At 41.0% G+C, this 26,977-nt stretch overlaps 1 protein-coding gene across 1 annotated transcript in view; it reads left to right on the plus strand.

Annotated features, from left to right (window-relative positions):
* Window positions 1–26,977, plus strand: part of ttc6 (tetratricopeptide repeat domain 6) — a 70,765-nt gene that overhangs the window by 25,831 nt on the left and 17,957 nt on the right. The window contains exons 9-25 of the mRNA XM_023840287.2: window positions 371–454; window positions 768–1,078; window positions 1,377–1,881; window positions 4,010–4,139; window positions 4,665–4,840; window positions 5,918–6,054; window positions 6,757–6,926; window positions 7,598–7,718; window positions 12,806–12,956; window positions 13,094–13,176; window positions 13,479–13,555; window positions 13,968–14,137; window positions 14,602–14,715; window positions 17,575–17,724; window positions 18,654–18,794; window positions 21,086–21,199; window positions 23,841–23,960. Of these exons, the coding sequence (XP_023696055.2) occupies window positions 371–454; window positions 768–1,078; window positions 1,377–1,881; window positions 4,010–4,139; window positions 4,665–4,840; window positions 5,918–6,054; window positions 6,757–6,926; window positions 7,598–7,718; window positions 12,806–12,956; window positions 13,094–13,176; window positions 13,479–13,555; window positions 13,968–14,137; window positions 14,602–14,715; window positions 17,575–17,724; window positions 18,654–18,794; window positions 21,086–21,199; window positions 23,841–23,960 (2,754 nt within the window). The remainder of the gene's footprint in view (window positions 1–370; window positions 455–767; window positions 1,079–1,376; window positions 1,882–4,009; window positions 4,140–4,664; window positions 4,841–5,917; window positions 6,055–6,756; window positions 6,927–7,597; window positions 7,719–12,805; window positions 12,957–13,093; window positions 13,177–13,478; window positions 13,556–13,967; window positions 14,138–14,601; window positions 14,716–17,574; window positions 17,725–18,653; window positions 18,795–21,085; window positions 21,200–23,840; window positions 23,961–26,977) is intronic.

A 26,977-nucleotide genomic window follows, 5' to 3' on the forward strand; every position in this document is an offset into this window, starting at 1 on the left:
AATCTGTTGTTCTGCTTTTCATCACCAGTGAAATTAGCCAGTGAAGTTTTACCACCACAAACCTGCTCCAACCAGTCGGCGAATTTTACTGGCAGCTGTCCCCATTTAAGCACTAGGCATGGGTGGTATCCGTGTTTTAATACCGTTATACCATCATCCAGACAGAATTTGCTGGTCGGGGGGGCAGGATAGATATGGATATTTTGAAAAATTCTGTGGTATACCCAAAATACCACGGATACCTGTACGATATTACTGTAACATCTTCTTTAAAGACTTTCCTTAGCTCTGCAATTGCTAAATCGATACATTAACCTGCAAAACACAAGCACCGTGCTTCCTTCAGGAAAAATGCCGACTCCCCCTTCAGGTGAGGAGGACTTGTAGGAAATTCCGGTCCATGACAGACGTGAGCGCCGAGTTGCTAGTGGAGCCAGCAGCTGGCCAAGAGCAGGTGCGTCTGTGTTTCTAAAGGATGTATGTCTAAGCTGGAAACACAAACATTGGTTTTAGGTTATATAAAAATCACCACAAATAGAAATAATATAACTGTACAATACAAATAAATAAAATACTGTTGAATTATGACATTCTTATGCTTCATATTATTTCCAGTTTGTATGGCACATTTGTATAAAGAAAATCCACATAGTTTTGCTTGAGTGAAAATGTACGGTGCCTGCTTCCTGTTCCTGTATTAAACTAACCAGATTAAAGTAAAAACCTTCTGTACTCTGCCTTTGTTTCTGACTGCTGCATGTCATTAGGCAGTGAAGCGCTCCCTCTCTGCCCCGCACCTGAGTTCCGGGCTCGTAGGCGCAGTCGAGGTCCTTAAGGCCGCCTCTGACCGGCAGCACCCAGCCATGGTCTCTGTGACCCAGACCCTGGTGCAAGCCAGGAGAGAGCCAGTGAACGTGTCCCTCCAAGGGGCGAGACAGGGCCACGTCTGCCCGAAGAGAGGAGTCAGTCTGAGGAAGAGAACCATCACAGCTCGTTCCAGGAGGCGTCTATCTAAAGGAGGGGAGAAAGTGGCCCCCATCCATGAGAATACGGGGGAGGACAGATGTGCCCTTCCCAGGTGAATCAAGATGCTTTCAGCATAGTGACTGCAGCAGATACCATATACATGTCGTCCTGCAATTACTGCGATGTAAAGGAGCAAAACACCTGTTGTCTAAATGTTTGTACAAAAGCTGCACTTGGTTTCTTACATATTTATTAACCCCTTACTCATATCTTATAGTTATCATGTATGCTTCCCAAAATATATTTATTGTTGTGTGTAAAAATTGAACAGCACCTATACATGTTCTTGTGTTCTTATGCACATATATTTTTCAAGTTAATATTGCACGGTCTCTGCTCTGTCCCCAAAGGAGCCGGTCCCTGGACCATGTGACCAGCGGTCCCGCTGACGCCTCATTGGCTGACCGTGTGTCTCTACGGCCCTGGTCCAGCCTGCCCCTGCTTCTGGGCTTGGAGCAGTACACTGCCCAGTGGGGTGGGGTCCCCGTGGACCTGGCACTGCGAGAAAGGGTACAGAATGTCCGGGTCACAGGGTCCGACGAACTCGTCCCTCCAGACAGCAGCGGTGATGGACAGAAGGAGTTGCACAGCCCCGCCTCTCAGTGCACCCCTGAAGCCCTTCACAGACTGCGTGAGAGAGAGCTGTTTCTGCATGAGATCTGGGCCCTAGGCAAGGCTGAACTCTCATTGACTTCTGACACAGGGGTCACTGATTCTGACCTGGATCATGAGGTGGCCTGGTTGACCCAGTCTATGGCCAAACAGCAGAGGGCCAACGCTTTCAATCTCTGCCGCAGAGGAGCTCTGTATAAGAAACGGGGTCATCTGGACCTGGCAATGGAGGACCTCAACCAGGTAGGTTCAGCCCGCAGGGGCTGGAAACCAAAAACAGCCACAAATGGTTTCCAGTTTCCCCAAGTCTTCTGTCACCAGTGATTATCTCAGCAAGTGCATTTGGCTCCACCTCAACTTCACTATTGCAGGATGGCAGACAGCATAGCGTTTTGGACATGGACACCTGACCTGAATATTGCTTGCTCAAATCCCATGGTGCCCTGCTACAGTACCCTTGAGCAGAGCACTTGACCTGAATGTAAAATGAGTCAGATAAGCTGCTGAAATACCCTTGAATATAAACTGTTCTCTGGAGATAAAGTAGAAAATGCTTATTTCTTTCTGAGGCTGATAAACTCTGCTATTGTAGGTATCTGTCCGGCAGTATGTAATGGTGGCACATGCTACAGTGTTATCAGAATCGGGATCATTTATTTGTCATTAAGTACTTTTTACATATAAGGAATTTGCTTTGAGGTGTTATGCAAAAACAGCAAGTACATCCAACACTATGACAATCTGCATAATAAATTGTATAAATAAAATATAACAATGTGCTTGGTCCACATGATGCGCATAGTGCAATGCAATGTAGCAGCAGGCTGGTTAGAGATACAGGGACAGGGGATCTACAGAATCAGTAGTCGTTGGTGAGGCCTACTGCCATGAGGCCTATACTGCCATGAGGCCTACTGCCATGAGGCCTACTGCAATAGGGAAAAAACTGTTCGTTAGCTGAGTGGTTTAGGTCCTTTTAGACCTCAAACTTCTTGCTGGAAGGAAGTGTTTGGAAAAGTTCATACCCAGGGTGAGAAGCGTCAGCCGTAATCTTTGTGGCTCCCTTCATGGTTCTGGAGGTGTGCAGGTCTTGAAGCAATGGCAGACTGCAGTCAATCACCGTCTTGGCACTGTGAGCTATATGCGGGGCTGCCACCATGCTGTTGATATGGGCTGGTGGGTTTCAAGTGGCAGGATAAAGAATGTGGTGCTGCAATGGACAGGTCTTTGTGCAGGAAAGTGTTTCTTATAACAGAGTGCAGGTTACAATGCATTTCTTAGGGATTGAAATATTTGATGCCCTGTTTTCATGACAATGACTTTTATTTGCTTTTATAGTTAATACAGTACCAAGCAGAACGCCACTGTAATATTAGAATGTGCTCTGATTCCATGCCCTGCCGCATAACTGGCCATTAGTTGTGTGGCTGCAAAAGAAAACCAGTTAACATGATTAATTACGCTTGGAATCTTATTTAAATGACGTTTATAACTTGTCATGGCAGGGCATTATGTAGGTGGGAAGATCCACGTAGTGAGTTAGAACAAAAGGGGTTTTATTAACAGTAGACAAACGGACAACCAGAAAAACAGGACCACAAGGGGTCAAAACAAAACAGGTAAACAAGAACTAACTAAACTAATCACAAAGAAAACAAAAATTGAAACTACAACGAAGACATGTAGCAGGTGTGGGTGGGACACCGGCGCCATAGTCATTAGCGGAATCATTGTGCGCCACGTTATGGATTTGCATTTTTTCGGGAATACCGAATGTCAACAGCCTATTCATAAAAATAAAGCATTTTTTCTTCTTCAGAACTTCGGTTAGTTTGAATGCTTGTCATTATACAGTATAGTTAACCGATTTATCTGCGCTGTGTGAATTTTCTGTTAAACACTCTGACACTGTGTCATGATAGCAAATTAACAAATTCAAAATAAACTAATTTTGTGTAATTATACTCATTAAACAAAAATAACCAGGATACATGCATACTAAAGTTAAACATTGTTGCTAAATCAGCACATATATGCGCCACTGTCTTCATGCAAGGTGTGTGGTGAAAGGTCTTGCATTGGCTAATAGTCGTAATGCAGTGATTTGAGGTGGTAATCAGCTGTTGATTGGTGCCCCAAAGGACAAATCTGCATATTCTTAACCTTTTCAGAGACTCCATACAGAATCTGTCCATTGTAATTAATTCTAAACTTCAAGGGAAAAACTCTAAGATCTGTAATTTCATTTATTTTATAAGCATATTGGTCTTTTGGTTCCAGACTATTCGGGCATTTTATTTTGGTAAATACTCTGTTATACAAAAAAAAAGAACTGCACCAGTCATGCTAAATCAGTCTGTTTCATTTAAAGGCCATATCCCTGGAATCCCTCTTGTTGGATGCTTACTGGCATAGACACAGTATCCATTTGCTGAAGAGGAACCTGACCCAGGCTTTGGCTGACTTGAACTTCATCATAAAGCACAACAACAAACACGCTGGTAACACTGTAGTGCAGTGCAAAAAGGAGATGATCTTACACTGGGGATCCCAACTGCGATACTCAGGGGGGGGGGAGATGGTTCATTTTTAAAAATACAAATATAAGCAAAATATTTTACATTTTTTACGACTTCTAATGTTCACGAATTCTGTTTGCATAAAAAAATGGAAACAGTTTAACTTATGAAATCTCTTCTCAATCTGCTCATACCCCCCCACCCCCAGATCAGTTTATCAGTCTGTGATTTTTTTTTTTCCATGGACATCAAAAAGTTGGGAGCCCCTAGCTTAGACTATTAAAGTAGCTATTTTTTTTTGTTTCTGAGACTTTTTGTTTCACGTGAAGTACCTCTGGCACTGTTCTTTCTGTGAAAATCAAATCTTTACACCAGCTGTCAAAAATGGATTCGCTAGCACTGATTTATTTTCAGCTGCCACTTGCATCAAACTGTATATTTTGGAATCATTCATACCACCAGACACTTTAAATTTAATATAAGGCATTTGTTACTCATGTTTTGAAGATGCCTTTAGGTCCCGAGCTGAAATTTACAGGATGAAAGGTGACACAGCAATGGCGATAGCAAACTACAGCCAAGCCATCAAATTCAAGCCACAAGATGATGATATGTACTTCAGGAGAGCTGAAATGTATGAGAAGAGCAGTGAGACCCTTCTGGCTATGGAGGACTATGCAAAAGTAAGCTGCCCTCTGCACACTGAAATGCATTTGTCCTCTTCTGCCTTTGAAGTTTTTTTTTGAGCAGTGCAAGTATAGCCAGTGCTCTGAAGAACATTTTTGCTATTTTTAAGTTGGAGGTCTAGCTACATTACTGTGCTTCCTTACCTCAAGAACCTCTTCCAGTATAATCAGGTATACACTGTATATGAGACAGTAAAATAATAAGTAATAGTTTTGTCATAAAGTTAGTGAAATTGTAAGGTCCATGTGCGCATATCTGACACTGATTGACTTAATATAAAACAGATTAAAATCTTTAACAAACGGCACTTTAGCTGAAGGGCAGAGCTGATTTGACTACTACATAGTAGGGGTGTGTATCTGCCCCTCTCAAGTGATACCATACACATGTAGCTGCTAGGGCAGGCTGATAAATCAGTTGGCCAATAAATTGGGCTAATATTAAGGTTTCACAAATACTGAAAAAAAAACAAAGGGTAAAGACAGTATTTCGATCCTGTCAAAGATAAATGCAACAGTATCCAAAGTAAAGAGCTGCTTTGTTACTTAAGTTATATAAATGAGCTGAAGTAGCCAGTTCACACCACATAGAAAAGTACATTTAGAGGCTTATTCTGATGTGACAACAACTTGGGTGATAAAGACGTTAATATCAGTCTCCTAGTCTGTCAAAGTGCCCAATCAGATTTTTACACAGCCGCTTGTGAACAATTTGTACGTTGATGGTTAATGTCATCAAAATATACAACACTATCACAGTGCATAAGACTATTCTGTGCTTAGTTACTGTATTTCTGTAGTTAGACATTTTTCAGTCTAACCAACCTAAATGATATTACTTCAACTTATCAACAATTTTATACAGGTGTATTTCCCTTAAATTAACCCACTTTAGTTAAAAATGGAATTAATTTTTTCCAAGCCCATGAATTAATATCATTTACAGATGAGCATATGATGAATGTAAATGTTCTTCATTTTAGCCCTTTATATGCAACAAAATAATGACTCCTGGCTTTTATTGCGCTCTTGTGACACGGATGCGCTGATTAATTTGCACACTTTGGCTTTTAGACGTTTGCCATTAACCCAAGGAGGAGCGATGCCCTGCTTATCCGGGGCCTGCAACATTTCCACGCCTCCAGCTGGGAAGTGGCCTTCACTGACTTTAGCCTTCTGCTGCAGCTGGAGCCCAGGAGTGCGAGGGCCAGGTCATGCCACACGCCACACGCCACACGCCAGCCAAATGCCACGCTAGCACCACATATCAAAATGTTAAATCTGAAATTATAAAGCGATATGAAGAGGGCACCATACAACACAACCCTGATATTCTAGGATCAGGGGCCTGTACTACGAAGCGGGGTTACTGGCTTATCGGGGTAACTTGTCGGATTTAAGGTAGTCTGGGCAAAATGTAAGTGAACAAATATGAAGTCCATTTAAACTGTGGTACCTTTAATCCGACAAGTTACCCCGATAAGCCATTAACCCCGCTTCGTAGTACAGACCCCAGATGTATAAATGTTTCCTCATTTTATTTATCTGTTAAATTAGATTTATATCTATAACATGGTTTTTACTCAATTCTGACACCAGAGGGCAGTAGTTCATGCATGCTTTCCTTATCTCTAGATTTGCAATCTTATATACAATTTGTGTTTTTTTTTTTTAACGTTCCTTAAATGTATTCCTAATGGCAATTAAATATACAGAGCATGTTATGTATAAATGTGCAGTACCTATTTGTCCAGCATTACATTGTCCAAGTTACAATGACCTTTGGGAATTGTTTGTAAGAATTTAAGGTTTTTAATTATGACCACAGTCAGCTTTATTTGTTATGTTCAGACATTCTTACTAATGGTTACTAGCCAAAAATAAGCAAATTCCCCCTCCCCCCACACACTCAGGCAGTACCGAGGGAGGATTTATGCAAAGCTGGGCATGTTTCAGGAAGCTGTAGCGGACCTTAGTCTCGCAGTCCAGCTGGACCCCAATAACTGGTCCTCTTACTACTTGCGTGGGTGCCTGCTGAGGAAAAAGCAGCCCGAGGCGGCCCTGAGGGACCTCAGCGTGTCCGGTACGGCATGTTTACCATTCACCCGTTTCTCTTTGAACTTTTTGCATGTCATCCTGTTCTTTTCTTCCGCTCTCATGCCTCTGGGGTTTTGTGCTTCTGTTCAGCTTCAAAACTAACCAAGAATTCAAAGTCATACCTGAAATATATGTAAAAAATTACTTCTATTGAGCAAAAATTTTTTCTTCCCCCAAATTCTGATTTTAATAGTATAAAATACATAAAAATTTAATGTGGATTGGACTGGGATTAGCGACATTTTGCAAAGGGAGGGTGGCCAGTCCAGTACTATGCAGCATTATGAATGATATGATACTTCTGAAGGAGAATAATTAAAATCTGTGTAGTTTAATAAGTTTGTGTGCGTGCAAACTTCATACCGCATTATAATTTCATTGATCGCGTTACTGCATTCGGTATTTTGTTATTGAAGCTTGACATACGACTGATTATTTTTAAGACATAAGAAGCTTAAAATTTAAACATCAAAAATGAGAAAATGAGCGTCGTGGAGTAAGCTATGAATCCTGACGGGCGTGCAGATTTCCATTCGGATCCCTTTATCTCATGTTTACTAACATTAAAGTTGCTTCCCCAGACAAGCGAAGAATCACATTGTAGTCTTTCTGTGATCGATGCCAGGAGCGTCTCACTGAAATTGGCTTGTCTTCCAGTGCTCATCAACAACAGCACTGAAAACTTGAGAGCCTTCCTCCACCGTGGTTTGCTTTATGTCGGGCTGAAGCAATGGAAACCGGCTGCGTCTGATTTTAAGTCCGTCATAAAGCTAGACAGGTACGTACGTCTCACTCTCCTATTGTGGTGTCATTCCTCGGTATTCAACCAATAAATCAAGTTTCATTTTATATAGTGTGTCTTTTTGTGAGTTTGTTTAGAAGCTTTTTACAGTGATTTACTGTTATTCCAGAAACAGAAAAGCCCTATAACACCAGTAATGCAAGAAACATTTTTTTCAATTAAGTGACTGAGGACTAGTCCTTGAGATTATTATCTATAGTAGAGTGGAAGGCAGAAGAGAGAGGGCCTAGATGTGGCCTATGTGTGGTGTTTGATAGATAGTTACAGCCAGTGCTTCATCTGTAAACTTGAAGTGCCAGAGCTCATAAAGAGCGCAGAGACCAGCTGTGGCCACCATTGTATGATGAGCTGCAGCAGGCTGACTTTGAAGACACAAATCAGGTCTTTAACAATGACAATGTGCTATTAATTACTTAAACATGTAACAGACACCTGTTACATCAAACTGTAAGACAGACTTATCAGATGAATGTAATTGTACAGAAGGTAACCTCATATATTTTAATGGCCAAAATGTGGATTTTCTGAGCAAGTGTGGTGCAGTTTTTCACATAAACAAAAACAGACTAATTTAGGCAGATGTGTGTCAAAAAATCATAAACCCAAACAATTGTATAAGTATAAATTAATTTAGTTCAATTTGTAATTATTCTAAAGTTTAACTCAAATAATTATTTTTTATATTTTATTTTTGAAAATGATCATTTTCACAACATAGACCAAACAGGAAAGAAAAAGAAAGACCCTCCCCACCAAAAAACACTATACACCATGTTATCACAGTAACAATGCACATGTGTCAGCGTAAACATGAGGACACTAAGAGTCAAAAAGAGTCATGGACCTGAATTAAGTACAAGAAGGGTCTGGAGGAGGGAAATCCAGAGATAATCGGAACAGAAATGAATATACATATATACATACGTGTGTGTGTGCGAGCGGATATACTTTACCTTATGGGGACACAATGTCCCCACAATGTGATGAATACCCATTTTTTTCCCTTATGAGGATCAGTTTCCTGAGGTTGTCATAGTTAGCATTAGCATTTTTCCCATAGAAATGAATGAGTGGTCCCCATAAAGATATGTTTACCCGACATGTGCGTGCGTGTGTGTGTGTGGATTAGGTTTATATTGGAGTTTTCCTGGTAGAAATGAATGACGAATCCCCGCAAAGATTTAATTTCAAAACCTGTGTGTGTGTGTGTGTGTGTGCATACATATACAGTACATACATACTGTACACAGATACACCTATATATGCACACATACACACATAATGCAATATTTAATCTGACAGAGAAAACACCATTAGCTCCTTGATTGACACTTTTCCCTGTTAACATACGCAAAGAAAACTTGGAGTGAGTATCTGATAAAGTCTAACAGATTTCTTCCAGATATAAACAGGAAATCATATTATTTAGGCAGTTTTTGAAATGGGGGGGCAGATTTCCATTCCCCCAGCATAAATCTTTTTGCTACAACCATACCAAGTATGAGGGCTTGTTGTAGTACTAGAAGAAAAGTCAAACACTGACTGAATAATGTTTGATATGTCCATGATGAATTTCATGAAGAATGAAATCCACATTTTTCCTGACTGATTAGAGCCTTGAATAAATCACAGTAATATAAATTAATTACATTTTTGGCAAAATATCTTCTATGGCATACTCCTCTTTGATCATGGAGTACATTACTTTCTTTTTAATGATACAACATGCTTAATTTTGAAATCTTGATCATCTAGGTCAACTCCCTGTGTATGTTGGTCCAGCTGAGTTTTTAATTAATTAAGCTTGATAGTGCTGTTAATTGAATGAATTGCTTTATTAAAGTTACATTAATGAGAATAGATTAGCTGAAAATACACTTTAATTTTTAATTTGCATGCAAGACATTCTTAGAAACAACTACCATGGTGATTAATTGCTAGAATATATATCGTTTTTATTTCAGCAAATACATTAAACTCGTTCATAGCCCGTGAACAATCTATAAAAAGCCTGATAAATATAGTCATGGTATTTAGTTTATTTTATAAATGATCCAATAATAATTATTAGTATATTTTATTTTGGTATACTGCGATTATAAATTGTAGCCTTCAAGTTCTGGTCAGATGATTGAAATTAGACTTTAATATCTCTGTCACACCTGATTAAAAATGCAGAAGGACTGCGAGGACCATGCCTGACAAATATTAATTGACCCTGTGTTTATGACAGGGGTTTATACGGGGCGGAGCCGCAGGGCACTGGCCCTAGATGAAAGATGATTGGCCCCTAGAATGCCCCCTTGCCTGTCACTCACCAATTTAAAACATATCATTGGCCTTCGGTAAGAATTATGGCCCTTCTTATGTCCCCTACCTTAAAAATATCCTAGAATGGGCCCTGTGGCCTGTACTACAAAGGGGGTTTAACCAAATCAGACTTAACCCCGAGGAAATTTGCGAATGCAAGGTTGACAAAATCATGTTGACTCCATCGGGGCTAATCAGTACTACAACGCCAGTTAAGAAGTTGATTTGTTAAATCGGTGTTAACTGCATTGGAGTTTGTGTGCATTCACATATATGGAGCACGTTCGGCAACGCAAGGCACCGTTTGACTCATAGCGCGATCTCCATGTTTCACGGAGGAAGACTGTATGCTAATTATGCCTCGTTATGAGGAGTTTAAATCAACGCTGTAAAGAAAGTCCAATACCACTGCAGCCAACAAAAGCAGGCAGGCTTGTTGGCAACGTATTGACGACGGAGAAAATGCATACGTACATTTTCACAGTCATAAAACGTGGTCTAAAATATCTCACGACCGAGTATTAGACAATGAAGTGTTTTCTGAAAAGAATTGAAATACTGTTAATAATTAAAGAGGCTAACAGATGCGACACAATTCAGAAGTCACCTATTATATGCTGCTAAGTAATGTAATGCTCCCTGAAGTTCCATTTCTGTAATGTTACTCATAATGTAAACCTTATGTTAACAATAAATGATCCGATTTCAAATGCAATAGTAGTGGAAAGTGTACGTGGCAGCAAGTCAAGATGAAATATAAAAACATCATGTCAAGTGGTAGGGCTGTGTATATTTCTACTCATTATGAAAGATTTGTTGTGTCTAGCCTCCACTTAATAGCATGTTTATATGTTTTACAGCTAATAAAATGGTGTCTGTTCATATGACACTTAATAGAAGGTGAGCCACTGTTTAACAAACAATTAAATGATTTACAACAGGACAAAACAGAAGCATATGTGTAGTGAGAAAACGACTAGGAACCTGTCAACCTGGGAGGGGGGAGGGATTAATAATAGTTCTGACCCTGGGGGTAGGTACTGTACTTCCTCAGACCCCTCTGTAGCATATAGCTAAACCGTTCAGGGACACTTTAGCGTAGAGGGAGCTGCTGATTTGCCACTGCAAAAATATTTACCATACATGTTATATGCTACATGTTTTTGGTTTTGGGGATCATGGTCCCCGGTAGCTGTCATTGCACGGAAGCTGTGCTGTGCTGCTGCTGTCCTGTACTTGGGGTTTCCTACGCGTCCCCTTTTGTGGTCTTGCCCTTTTTATGTTCCCTGGTTCTTGGTCTGGGATCTCCAGTCCTCTGCGTTTGAGTCTGTCTTCTGTTTTCTCCTCGTTCTGGAGGCAGTCCATCCAGTCAGCAGGCCAAGTGCCTCTGATTTCTTGTTTGCAGCTGGTATGATGAGGTGTTCTGTCCTAGACCTTGTTTATGAAGGCCAACAAAAGGTGTTTAACTGGTAAAGCAGCACAGACATGACCAGTGTTGGGGGGGGTGGTCACAGCATGAGCACAACCAGCATTAGGGGGGGTCACAGCACAGTCAGTGTGGGGCAGGGGGTGGCAGCACAGCCTATGGTGGGGGGGGGTCACAGTATGGACACAGCCATTATCAGCTGCTCTTGGAGCAACAGCCGTTAATTTAAAGATCTTGTTCAAGGATGGCATCACTTTGCTGGCCAGGGGATTTGAACTAGCGACCTTCTGAGTCCTAACACACGGTCACACACTCCCCCATATGTATTTGTCCAATGTCATAAAATTTGTTTTAAGTACTGTTATGATGTTACACTGTCATGCAAAGAACCCATCTGACTTTTGACTACTGGTTATATAGGCTTAAAATAGTTGAAATAGTTACAATTCAAGAATGTAAAAAAAAATTCTGGTAATGCTTGGAACAGGCATGTATGAGCCAACATATAAAACATCCCATAGCACGGTGATGGGGGGGGGGTGCAGCAAGGGGGGGGGGGGGTGCAGTAAAGGTAGTGGAGAAGAGGAGGAGCTCAAGCATTAAGGTCTGGGGGCATTTAAAGACCCCCCCCCCCCACACACACACACACAAACCCCTCCTCCCAGCAGTCATATTCTTCTGATGTCTGTATTAAAATATACAATTATATTGTAGTATTTACATTGAGCCATGAGCTGCTGTCTTTCTGCTTCCATTCACAATAAAACATTGGAGCGGCCTGTGAAATAATGTAGGCTAGTGCCTTTCGCTACTGCATTGGCTCCTGGTAGGTCCACATTGTGCCTGCAGTTGGCTCTCTACTAAACTAGGTAGCAGGGTAATGGATAATATGAAAGGTGGTGAAAATTATATCCATTAAAGAAAAAAAAAGTAATAACTGGGTGCTTTTTTGCCATTGTGCACATCACTCCACTGAGATATGGGCTTTATTTCAGTACTTAAATGGGCAAGAGATTTTTCAGTACCATGGTGATACGATCTGCGATGCCAGTCATGCTGCGATAAGCCTTGACATTTAATGTCTGCGCAGTTTCGACTGGTATCTGTCTAACACATCGAATGTGTTTGGCCTTTTCAAACCCAAACAAATGCACGCGTCCATCTTCTCCATGCTTACGTGGGCTAGGGTTAGTGGTGGGGTCTGGAATCTCTACATTTACTCTAATTGTCTGTTTGATTTTGCGTGGTTTTAATTTTGGTCTGACGAGAATGCAGCTAAAAGGAGGACTGCCTGCTAACTCATGTCCACCCCCGTCCCCCGATGCAGGTCTGTGGTGCTGGCACACATGAACCTGGGGCTCATCTACATGCTCCAGATGGACAGGAATTACGAAGCCATCCGAGTTTTCACTTGTGCTCTGAATACCAGGCCCACTCACATACAGGGATATATATGCCGGGCCCAGGCCTTTCACAATGTACGTACTCTGTCGGTCATACTGTCCTCCTATTGGCTCTCAGGCTTTTCTAACCACCAGTCTCCTTCCTCCTTATCCACGCGTTTTAAAAAGGACTTGACAATAACGAGCAATCATGCCGGTTAATCTGTCCCCAGGTGAAGGACTTCAAGCGAGCTGTGAACGATTTGAGCCGCACGATCCACATGAAACCCGACGATCAGCTTCTCTACATCATGAGGTGCAGATTGCTGTGTTTACCTGCAAATGTTATAGTGCAGGCTGCCCATTGATTTACTGTATATAGGATAGTGATTCGCTTGTTTGGTTTGGCTCATTCACAGGCAGATCAGGAAAGTCTTCCTGCTTGCGTGACTTTTATAATAATCTTCTTCTATGTGAAGCACTTAAACACATTTGTTACTTTAAATTAAATTGTTTGACTAAAACAGTGCAAGAATATTTTGGTTATGCTAACCAGCTCATTTAAATTCTTTTTGTAATTTGCCTGTTCTATAGACACACTTTTTCCCTTTGTTTCAGGGGGCAGTATTTGTGTGACATGGAGCGATTTGATCTGGCATCTTTCTATATACACTATGCAGCGCAGATGGATAAAGGTGCAGTTGTACATTTTTCTTAAGTGCTATTATGCAGTGTTTTTAGCTGAGGCACATGGACTTAATGTCTTTGCACATGGAAACACTAGATGGCAATGTTGTAAAATGGGCCGATTGCTGAGGGAGACAGTTCTCACTGCTTCAGTGAATAATTTATGGTGTAAATGTTACAAATCATGTAATAAATGCATATGTTAGACAATGAGCATATGGTTTAATCATATGAAAACATATGATTAAAAATAATTTCTGTGAAATAGGCTGTGAATCAGTATAAATTGTTTGGAAAATTAAATTTCTTGAAAGGTCAGGTGTGTGCAGATGAGATGTAAATGTCTCTCGGAGAAATGCGTAATGGTGACGGATGGATCATTGTCATCTGATTTACTAAGAGTGAATCCCTCTGTCACAGCGTTCCCAGCCGTTTGGGAGTCGTCGCCGGTCCAACAAGCGGCCATCCAGGCCTTTTTGGGGAACGACTCAAAGGTCATCAACCAGTTACAGGCAGCTACCGACACCCCCCCCTCCCTGCATGGCCTCCTCTTGCTGGGGAAGACTCAGATGAAGACCCAGAAGTTCTCGGTAAGGCCCAGCTACAGCAGCTATGGTGTCACAATCTTGGCCTGGATGACGTTGGCTGTAAGGGACGGTGACAAGGCTGATTTCCAGATAACGCTCTTCGCAGCATGAGGTGGGGGGAGTCGTTATTTCCGAGTCAAACAGTCATCTGTGGAAGGGCACCCAGGGTGAACAGTTTGTTTACGTCTAGTTTTACAGGGTTGGGTTACGCCGCTGCTTAGCCGAGTACCTGTGGCGAGCCTCAGCTTACAGATAACAGCATTTCATCAGAGGCACTCATCTTCAATGCAGCTAATGCTGTCGGCTGCATCACGTTAGATGATTAAGCACTTCTGCCATCGTTATAGCTTTCCCTTTCCTGGCTTCACCCTCTCTCCTGACCTTATTTGATTTTTACTATTGTTTGTGAATAGCTGCCACAGTCTTCTCACAATGTCGCCACTGTTTCTCTTATCGGGTCAAACCAGGAAGCAGTGGAGAGTTTCAGGAAGGCGCTGACACTTCTGATCCCAGATCCTGAGGCAGCAGAGGTCTTCTACAACATTGGCCTCTGTTACGTGGCCCAGGACAATTTGTCACAGGTATCTTTCCCGCGTAACAGTGTAAAAATTAATTGAAAATATGCCAGATACTTATCAAAGGAGGTGATTTTGGTGACAGTTCTGAATGATAAAATCATGAACCGCCTGGCACTAACGAGATCTTATAAAATGTGCACTTTCTTCCATTAGAGGAAAAATTTCTGTCACTTCATTTTGTATTAGACTGAACCTTTGGATGAAATTGACCATGAGTGAAAAATAGAGAAAAAGAATAGTTTTAATGCCAAGATGTAAAATATGTCACAAATAACATAAAGCACTTTTGTATGTTTAACAGTAAAGCACATACTTGGAGATGGATAATAGCATCCTCCTGAGTCATTTTAACAGATTACATTTATGATGAATCTGTTTGCCACCTAACTCTCAGGGTGGAGACATCATGAGTTAATGTTTAAGGCCATTAAAAAATATAAATTTTATAACAGCAGCTGATCTCCACAACAAATGCGCTCCCATATGAGAGATAAGACTAAAAGCTTGAAATGAAAGTGATTCATTTAGAAGCCTAATTTGTCACCTTGAGGGACCGTTCGTGCTGACAGTTATGAGTGATGGTGGTGAAGGAGTTCAGGAGGAAAACCTCAAAGCCACAGCCAGTGGAGAAGTATGGAAAGCTTGTGGCCTGTTCAGAATCAGGGCCATCCATCAGGTCCCTGCTTCACTGGCTGTATTATATCTATTGTAAAAAGCATAATGAAAAACCATTAATCAGTCAAGGCCTAGAATGTCAGAAAGGTGCACGAATAATCACTGAATGCTATAATGCTCTGCATAATGTCTTTACTATGCAAACACCTTTTTATCCACACTCACATTTAATCCATCCATCTTCCGTAACCACTTATCTTGGGCAAAGTTACAATGAGGCAGGGGACCCTAAATGGGATGGTAGTTTATTGCAAGGCAGACAGCTTCGCTCACAATCACAAACTAAGGGCCCTTTAGACCTCAGGAGAAGTCAGGAGAATGTTCTGTGGAGGGGGTGACGCTCATTGTCCACTGTCACCCCCTGCACAGGACATTCTCCAATCAGAGGAGTTTGTTTAGTAACAGACGGCTGTCACTGTCCTGCTTGACAGACAGACTGAGGAAGTCTTTTGTCCCCCAGGCCATAGGGCTCTGCATAAAAAATATAAAAATATATATTTTTTTCATATTTCAATACTTTGCACATATCTCATATGCATTTACAGTGTCAGTGATTCGTTCTATTCAACTGCTTGGTCTGGATTTTACTCTCTGGATCTGAATTACTCACCAATGAATGTGGGGATTAATGCAAACTGCAGGGCACAGTGCCGGGGGGGAGGGGGGGGGGGGAACACCCACCGACCTTTAGCTGTGAGGCTATGGCGCTGCCACAGAACCACTATGCAGCTGGAATGTTTGCAACAGTACGAACTGAAACTTGCAGTATCAAAAGGCCTCAAGTGTCTTGGCTTTACTCCTTTACTCATCTCCTGTGTGTATTTTGTGTCTTGTGTTTACTCTCTGTCTGAGATTTTTAATTGTTTATTGTCTTGTCCCTAATGGTAGCAAGCTGTAACAACAAAAATTTCCACCGGATTTGGTTGTGTGGCAATAAACATTCTGATTCTGATTTCTGGGCTTTAGAATTTCACATGTCAGTATTTTTTGAGGAGGGGCGGGGGGGCAAAGGCATTTTTGCATTTTGGAATTTACCCTATATGTTATGTTTGATTTGTACATGCAGAACAGCTGCTGGTTTGCACTTGAACATTTTTAAAGGTCAAAACACTAAATGGGGGAAGAGGACTTTCTGATGGCTCTCTGATTTTTGGGATACCAGGATTTTATTATGTTATCAGGGCTTGTGGAGGGATCTTTACAATCTCCCAAACCTAATTTAGTCACAACAAGGTATAAAGAATCCATTTGGTTTATAAATAGCCTTGTCCAAACACTGACTCTTGATTTTTAATTTATTTCATCTGGAGGTTTATAGGATATAGTGGGATATTTTGTTAATAAAAGCAAACATTTACTATTAGATTCAATAATCAAGATTCTTGAAAGAACTTTATTGTCATTCCACACATGCTCGCACATGCTGTGGAGCAAAATTAAGTACTCAGGTCCTGGATGAGCCACAGAGCTAGTAACACACACTTTTAAATTCAAAGATCAAAATTAAATATAAAGGTATTGGAGTATAAATTATCCAATCCATCCATTCATCCATCCAGCCAACGGTCAAGCTGCTTATCCAGGATGTAGTTGCAGGTTTAACCCTTGACCCTTGAGGCAAGAGTACTACATACTGTGTCACTTCGTTAAGGAATCAGTCATAAATAAATATATTTATTTATATACTGAAGACATTCTTGACATAAGCTGTTTATTTAACGATTTTCATGTGTGATATTCATTTTGGGTTTTAGATTTACCCTTTGTAATTACAAGCTGGTTTCTTGATAAGAGCTGAACTCATTTTATGATACTAATAAATTGCAGTCCTTGTCAAACAAATTGATAGCATTTTTTAGGAATTTACAAATTCTTCCAAAATAAAACAATCCAAAACCTACTAATAGTGAATTCAGCAGCAATACTGCAGGACAATAAACACCAGAAATCACTCCCTGTAATAAACAGTTTGTTACGTGGGCTCATTAAAATAATAGTAATATTTTATTTTGATCACGAACAGCCTTGATAGCTATGAATCTGTTGATGGTGGTTGTTGCTCAGATAGCTACTTCAGTAATGTGTGCAGAGTGTGCAGCTCTCCATGCTGCCTTGCTGTTGGCTGTGCGTAACTGTACGTGTGTGTACCTCGTGTTCTTCACTTGTGATACACTGCTTTTTCCTTAGGCTTTGGATGCTTTCAATGGCGCAGTGAAGATCAATCCAAATCTCGCAGACGCTTATCATCAACGCGGCCTCTGCCGCATGCGCCTGGGGCAGCCGGAGAGCGTGCAGGACTTCAACCGCGCCCTCGCCGTCGACCCCTCCTGTTTTCAGGTAGAGCTTTTTTTCCGCTCCTCGCCTTTGGATCTGAGCCTTCGGAGGCGAGATTCACCCGAGCAGCAAACACATGGTGAGAATGGGCTGTTGGCAATCCGCATCTTCACAGCTTTGTGCCATGCCGAAGCTCCAGGGAGCATTCCACACTTATCAGCTCAGGCTTCATTCTCGACACCCTCATACAAAACTCTGGATCCTTTGAACATCCTAAATTTGACAGAATATGCGACCATCATCGTTCATATCCTGTTCAGGGTCACAGAGACTCTAGAAGCTGGCCTAGGTAGCACAGGAAACAAGGCAGGGGACACCCTGAACAGGATGCCAGTAAATCGCTGGGCACACGCACTCAGGCAATCTAAAAACACCAGCTCACCGAACCGTGAGTTTTTTGGACTGTGGGAGGGAACGAGAGATCCCAGAGGAATCTGCTGCAAGCATGGGGAGGACTTGCAAACTCCACACCCGTAGAGCCAGGATACTTATATGGAAACCTAATTAGGTGCTATTGTAAATACAGGAATGGAAATTAATCAATAAATTTACATCAATACTCTTCCAGCTTTTACTGTGTTATAGGTTTGTTTTATCGGTTTACCATGGTGTGGAATTTTAGACTGAAATCGAAACTTGACTGGTGAGTTTCCAAAGGGCAGTTCTTTCAGCAGCATTTGATCTGTGTATCTGTGGTCCGTGTTTGGGATACTTTTTACGTTGGATACTTTTAACACCACCAGAAATAGCTTAGACAGCACCTCAAGCTCTAAGGATTATATGTAAAGCCCTTAAAACAAATGATGCACTCTCACATAGGCACAAATATCTTATTGACTTTTTAAAACTGTGTTGATCTCCTTGACATTCTTTTTTACTTTTTGGCAGGACAATGGTAGCATTTACTTGTGCCCTTTGTGCTGTGCTGCTAGGTGTACCTGAGCCGGGCCGCCTTCTATGAAGACCAAGGGCGATTCGCTAAAGCCATCCTCAACTGCACCAAGGCAATTCAGGTTCAGCCCAAGAGTGTGAGGGCCTACCTGCAGAGAGGGACACTCAAGTTCTGCAGAAGGGTGAGAAAAAAAAGCCTTCTAAGTATTTTTAATAGTAGCATCAGTGGAATTTATAGCAGCTGTGATATAATTCTATCATTCTCTGTCGAAGTCAGGTTGTATTCTTTTGTGTGACATTAATAAATGTTGACCACCCATCACCTTTATGGGACATCATTTTTCATTTTTCAGTTTTTCATTGTTATCGATTTGTATTAAAAAGTAACTGCCATTGTAATTAAAACATAAAAAACCTTTGGCACACAACATTGCACAGTATTTGAAATGTTGTCTTTTCCCTGCACTCCCTGCATTCTGAGTATATGTTCATTTTTTCCCAGTGAACAATTTGAACAATAGATTTTTGTGTCGCTTGTAAGCAGGCTTTTGGGGGAAACAGAGCTTGACATTTACCGTTGCTTCTGAAGAATAAGTGAATGCAAAATACTGTTGCACTTTGCAAGTGTTAATGCTGCTAATAATGACACATTGATTGCCAAGCAATCCATTGATCAGTCATGCTACTTCTGCCTCGTTACACACTCTTTCATAAGAAATCCATTACAAGCAGTGTTCCCCCGTTGTCAGTTACAAAAATAAGATGCTTCCCTAAAAGGAAAATGTGGCACTGGTGCCATAACAGCCTAAGACTAGTGACCTGAGCAGCAGAGTCAGATCTGCACTGCACAGCGGCCTGCACTGTATTCTGTGCTCGTACACAGTATGTTAGCGACCCACCCGCTCAGCTTCAACGCTTCTGCTCAGCCATACAGGTGTTTCAGCATGTGCGACAGATGGAAGCCCAACAGGCATTTTCCATAATGAACTTTTATCACAGAGCACTGAGGGGGTTCTGCTAAGAATAGCACAGTAATGTTCCTTATTATCAGGAATAAGGCTTATTATTTGCTATTATTACTGTACTTTAATTCAGTGTTTTTCAACACAGTCCCCGGAGACGCACAGGCGGTCCACATTTTTGCTCTCTCCCAACTCCCTGCCAGACAGTCCACATTTTTACTCCCTACTGGGAGCTGGGAGGGAGCAAAAACGTGGACTGTCTGCAGGTCCCCGAGACACTGGGGAGCCTGAACCAAATTTTAACTAAAATAGAAGATCTTATAGAAAATAAAGGAATTATCACCAGAAAACAGGTTAAAAACCCTATAGTTAATATAGCTAATCAACCTAGGATCCACTTTTATATTGCAATCATGGTCACTGCCGATTTCCATGTTTTTTTTTTTGTGTTTGAAAGTTAATTTTTACTGGCCACTTTGAAGTTTACTCTGAGTGGAGCAGCAGTTCTGGAGAAAAGCCCTTTGGCCCCATCCTGCTGATGGCTTTAAAGCAGTTTATATGCCTGATAGACAGAAGTACTGTAGCTAATTATGGAAATAAGCCTGCTGCCCTTTAGATGTGCATAGAAGGAAATTTAATGCAAACTGACGATGAAAAGGCTGTTACTTTAATGCCTCAGATGGGAACAAGTGCATTGTTAATAGCGAGCAAACTAGGCTCTGTTAATCAACATCATTTACATCGAATTTGTCCGGGCCAAATAGGAATTAAACTTATTGCTGGGAACCAAGAAAGGAAGGTGTCAGGGTGGGAACTAATGAAAAGGAAATCCATTAGGTTGTGCTCAGGCTTTTTTGGCTTGCAGTAGAAGTCATCCGAGAATTAACTTCAGTAAAAAAAAAAAAACTTAAAGTGAAGCCTGGCCATTTCGTACATCTACTAATGGTGAGTAAATGTGGTGCAGGTCTATCATACATACATAAGAAGCCATGCACTGTCACTGAGTGTCACTATCTCAGCTGTCTTCAGTATCAGGCACAGGGAGGAATTGTTGTATAACATCAGATTGCAACTTGGCTGGATGTCGATTCAATTGACTAATTACACCCATTTCATTTAAAGTCTACCCATACAGATATGCCTAATCTAACACCATTTATCCTGCATTAGAGTCAGGGGTGTAGCTAGAAATGCCGTGCAGTGGGGGGCATGATTGAGTTTGGGGCCCCTAAAAAATGCTGGGCCTCCAGAATCTGCCCCTCCCATGCAAAGTAAAAATATCTACAGACTCAAGCAGGAATGGCAGAAGGTCACCTGAACTGGGTTGTTTTCACAGCAGTGGTTGCTATCGCAGAGGGGTTTGACGCGCTTGGAATGATACCCTTACAAAAATCTCATTTCAGTGACTGGAAAGATTACACAACTTACTGCCGTTACACCAGTGACTCCTTGTACCCCCCACAAAGCATATAATGTAACATTTTTAATCTTTAACTTTCATTTCATTACAGATGTACAGTGGAGCAGTGGAGGACTTTACCTCAGCAATCCAAACTGATGACACCTGCTCATTTGCGTACTACAACCGGGGCGTGTGCTACCATCATATGAAGCAGCACAAACTGGTGTGTGGGACCGGTACAAATTAATGCATATTTCTTTCTGTTTTGGCCTGACCCTGGAGCTGTTGATGGCCAGCTAGCTGATTGGAGAGTAGATTCCAGAAGGAAGGATTTTAGTACTGCAAATTAAATAAAAAAAAAAAAGTACCGTCATTGCAGATATTCATTGAAAGGCGCTAAGTGAGTGATCTTTGAATGAAGACTATCTCAGATAAACCAAACCAAACAATGGCATGGCAGGCCATGATGGAGAGGTGATCCACAATGCAGCTTACAGCAAACTAAACTTTATTTTAAACTGAACTCAGACACACACAAAACAAAAGGGACCGCGAGGGGTCAAAACAAAGGCAGGTTGGTTAAACACTGGCCTGGCAGTTATACTGGGTAACACATACCATGACCAACTAAGGAGCAGAACAAAGGCGGGCACATATACACAAAGGTAACAAGGCCCAGACAAGAAACAGGTGCAGGCTATTGACAATAAACCAAACACTAAGGTTAGGAATGACAAGCATCAGACGTGTGTCATTAACAACCACATAGGATTCAAACGCTAGAATGGAATGGTCAGCAACACCTGCTGGTCAATTAGGGAAATGACAGACAGAACAGGACAGGGACAGATTCAGACAAACAAAAACAAGACGTGCCTCAAGCAAGTCCTTTCACCTGCCCAAATCCACGTAGACCCTTCTGCTACCCCTAGTCTCAGAGATTCCATTAGCTCCACAGACAGGAGGGTGCTGGTGGATATCAGTGAAAAACACATCTTGAAAAGTCAAGCTTGTTCATTTATCCCTCACCAGCATATTATTCAGAATAAGTGATTCAGCTGTACAAAATATACACTGTAGTATAAGTGGAAATTAGTGGGAGAACATTTTAAAACAAATTTGAGGAAGCACTTCTTTACACAGCGTGTAGTTAGAGTATGGAATAGTCTTCTTGCTAGTGTAGCGGAAGCTAAAACCCTGGGTTCCTTTAAATCAGAGCTAGATAAGATTTTAACAACTCTGAGCTATTAGTTAAGTTTTCCCCAAACGAGCTTGGTGTGCCGAATGGCCTCCTCTCGTTTGTAAATTTCTTATGTTCTTATGTAGGAATAAAAATTTAATCTATGCTAAAAATATACACTTAAAAAAATAGCGGAAAAACCACATTCATAATAATTTATATTTAAACATCCATTGATAAGACAAAAACATTATGACCACCCCCATGTGAAGAGAATGATGTGGACTATCTTTCAAAAATGATGTTAAGGTCTGTGATGTATTAAACCAGTGTTTCCCAACTTGGTCCTCAGGGACCCCCAGACAGTCCATGTTTTTGCTCCTGGAACTGGGAGGGAGCAAAAATGTGGATCTTCTGGAGCTCACAGAAAACACTGTAGATAAGACAGTAATAACACTGTCTGCTACAAATGGTACAAACCATCAGAACTGTGGTACAAATGTCAGATAATTTAGATAATTTTAGAGATAAACAATATTAATAATCTCCTAGAGACAGCACACACAAGCATGCTGCATTTATGGCTCTTACCAGCTGCTTTTGTCTTTCTGATCAGGGACACAATAACCCAATGAACATTATTGCTTATTTCCTATTATAAAAATGATAGGGAAGGTTTATAGTACGTATTAATGTTACTGAAAACAAGTTACACAAGAAGTATGTTATAATTGTAACTAGGCTGACATTAAAGCATATTTTAGTGATGGACTATGTGGTCTGGTACAAAGCAAGAATGTTCAAGTGTGAAAAAGTTTTTGGCTACATGTGAAAGTGAGTGTGAAATGATTTTTTAGCTACGTGTAAAAACATTTCATGCTCCATATTCCAAAAGCTCTGTATCAGGCATGCACCCTAATACATAACAGAGACCAGTACTGACTCATAAATATGGATTAGTGCCCGAATAAACACATCCAAACAGAAGAGAACCTGAATGCACTGTTATACCTGCCATTCATAGCGATGGCCTTGACATGTTTTCAGCGTTAGCAAGAGTTACGCACCTGCAGCATCACACGTTTCCTGGGTGTTTGAATTTACACTTTCTAATATTCCATTATCACTGGCCCCATGACTGTTACACACCATTTCTGGAATAGAAGGCTATATATATATATATATATACACACACACACATATATATATAAATCTGTATATTGACTTCTACTTCTATCTTTATATATACTCTATATGCGTTTGATCCTGCTTTCTTGCTTTGGATGAAAGCATCCGCTAGATAAAATTTAAATGCATTTTGCTTTTTTTTTTTTGCTTAATACTGATGACAGAAGCACAGATGTTACTGACTATGAGAATGCCAGTGGTTTTTTTTTTTACATTTGGTATCTATTTTCTTCCCATAAACATGTAAAAACAAGATCTGAAGGAAATTAAAATATTAAATACAACTTTAAAGAAAATAAGGGGTAGTTGCTGGCTTTCTAAAAATATCTTGGTATAAAATCTGGGAATAATTGTTCATTTCTGATGTATATAGTATAGAGGAATTTTTTTTTCCACTGTTTATTCTGATTGTTCACTAAAGATTTACTGAGTATAAATTGACAGCCATGATCTCTCTCTATGGTATTCTCTTTTTTGTTTTTTCATTGATTTTTAGGCTTTGAGAGATTATGGGATTGTCCTCCTTCTTGCCAACGGAAAGGAGATTGACCTCAAAGTACTGATAAATCGTGCCCTGCTCCATGTCGAGTTGAATGACTGTCACAATGCTTTGCAGGTAAGTGAGGGCATGTCACGTTCACAGGAAGCTGACTGGCAAAACATGTCTGTCTGTCTGTCTGTCTGTCTAATCACTTACAATGTATTCATCTGTCCTCCAACCACTAATCCTGGGCAGGGTTCCAGGGGGGGCTGGAATCAATCCCAGGCAGCACAGGGTACTAAGCAGGGACACACGTTGGATGGGATGCCAGTCCGTCACAAGGGACACATGCAGACACCATTTACACTATTGCAGTTGAAGAAGAACGAAAGTCGCACAGCACAGGATAGCATGCAGACCGCAGGCACACAGTGCAGACCTGGGGTTCAAACCACCAGCCCTGGAGGTGTGAGGCTACAGTGCCCCCCCCCAACCTTCTCGTACAGTATATACAAAATCATTCTCTTTAAGGTTTGCCCTGAGTCAAGTGTAAGTGAAGTCATGTGAGGTGGCAGAAATGCCTCCCTGCAGCTGAGATGCAAGCAAAGTCTAGGTGGACTTCTCTCTAAGCTCTAAATGTGTTTCTGGAACACACAATGAAGGTAATTATAGCCTGTCTCAGGCCTGGCTTCCCTCCACCTGGTACCCAGGAAGGGTAGGGAGTGCAGTAGTAATGATTCATGCGTGGGTAGATAATGGCCTGCGAGCGCTGAACCCAAAATGGGAAGAAAGATGCTTTCAGCACCTGGTTTGTCAGACTGCCATGCTCTCACTGGAACAAGGAATCACTAGTGGAACACAGCTCATATTTAACATCATTTAAAGGGCACCTTATTGGGAACATGTCCTGCATAAGGAGAAATCCACACTGCAGTAGTGATCAGTATTTTTGATTTCAAAGCAGCTTCATGTTCACTGAACTCAAATGTTCTTCAACAGAGATAATGCAAATCTTAAGATAATACCTTGCATCAAGATTGTTACTCTAAAATATCCTACAAAAAAATCCTCATTTATTTATAACATGGTGTAGGAATTATAATTCAACATTCTGCTTTTCAGTCAGTGGGGAATTGTGAATTTTATTTTTGAAATGATTACACTGTACTAATATTTATATGATGCAGGATAACAAGCTTTTTATTATGTGCATTGAGTAGAGCATTAATGTTTACAGAGGAGGACATTTTAAAATAAAATCAATCCAACTGTAATTAATTAAATTAGGCTTGAAAGCTGCTTTTTTGTGCCAGCTGGAACTCGACTTAATCTATTAAAATTATTTTTATACTGTTGCATGTTGATTTCATTATATAAATGTACCTCTAATTATATATGGTGTCAGGTACAGGTCAAAGGGCAAAGAAATGCCACCCAGCATGTGACCAGGTTGGCATGGATACCTCATGGCATGAAGCTGACAAGTCAACTCACTGGCTGATATTTTTGCCGCCAGCAATTCCTTCAGATCATGCTGGCTTGACTGAGGCATTATTTGTTAGCTATTAATGAACGTCTCCATAAATAGAGCTGGGGTTAATTGATTACCCTCTAAACCATCCACATCTGTGCCAGTGGGCAGAAGTGCTCATAAGATAAAAATAAATGTCTGTAGGGGGTGTTTGTAGGTTATTACCACATGGCATTATTACGTGCTGGTCTCCCTGAATGCTGCTCTGTCATGACAGAAATTAACCCAGGAAAATAATAGAATGGAGAGAGCTATTTATTGTCTGAATGCACAGGCAATTTTTCTGTAGGGTGCTGCCATACTCTACCTAAGTAATTTGTGAAGAGTGTGTGAAGGAATGCCTTAAGAATATAACTCCCCTCATACACACCATACACTGTATGGAAAAGTACTGGGACACTAGGTGTATAAAACCGAGCACCAAGCCATGCAGTCAGGTTTACAAACATTTGTAGAAGAATGTGTCATTGTAAAGGGCTCAGTGAATTCAAGTGTGATACTGTTATAGGATGCCACCTTTAAATAATTCAGTTTGTGAAATTTCGTCTGGTATTATTGCAAAGTGGAAGCATATAGGAACAACAGAAACTCGTAAAGTAACAGAACGGGGTCGCTGAGTGCTGAGGCGCACAGTGCATAAAAGTCGCCAATACTCTGTTGACTCAATAACTGCAGAGTTCCAAACTTCCTCTGGCATTAATCCCAGCATAAAAACTGTGCGCCAGGAACTTCTCGGAATGGGCTTCCATAGCCGAGCAGCTGCATGCAAGCCTCATGTCACCAAGTGCAATGCCAAGCGTCGGCTGCAGTGGTGTAAAGCACGCTGCCACTGGACTCGTGCAGTGGAAACGTGTCCTGTGGAGTGACAAATCATGCTTCTCTGTCTGGCAGTCTGAAGGATGAGTCTGGGTTTAGCAGATGCCAGGAGAATATTACCTGCCTGACTGCATTGTCCCAACTGTAAAGTTCGGTGCAGGAGGGATAATGGTATGGGGTTGTTTTTCAGGGGTTGGGATTGGCCCCTCAATTCCAGTGAAGGCCCTTTCTGTTCCAGCATGATTGTGCCCCAGTGCACAAAGCAAGGTCCATTATGACATGGCTGGGTAAGTTTGGTGTGGAAGAACTTGACGGGCCCATACAGAGCCCTGACCTCAACCCCATCAGACACCTTTGGGATGAACTAGAACGGAGATTGTGAGTCAGGTCTTTGCATCCAACATCAGTGCCTGACCTCACAAATGCTCTACTGGATGAATGGGCAAAAATTCCCACAGACACACTCCAGAATTTTGTAGAAAGCCTTCCTTGCAGAGTGGCAGCTGTTATCAATCAAATCATATCAAATCAAATAGCCTTTTATTGTCAATTCACTATATGTCCATAACATACAAGAGAATCGAATTTTTTTTTATTTTTATTTTATTTATACTGCACTTTACATTACCAAAAATCTCAAAGTGCTTACAGAATCCAAAAGCAAAAGGAACAAAAAAACTTATCAAGACTAAGAAAGAAGATTAAAAAACAATTACAAAGAGAAGGTTTAATGATTAAATGCTTTACTAAAAAGAAATGTTTTTAGTCCTCTTTTGAAACTGTCAGTAGATTGCGATGCTCTCAA

The sequence above is a fragment of the Paramormyrops kingsleyae genome, chromosome 14 (genome assembly GCF_048594095.1).
Source record: "Paramormyrops kingsleyae isolate MSU_618 chromosome 14, PKINGS_0.4, whole genome shotgun sequence".
Lineage (NCBI taxonomy): Eukaryota > Metazoa > Chordata > Actinopteri > Osteoglossiformes > Mormyridae > Paramormyrops > Paramormyrops kingsleyae.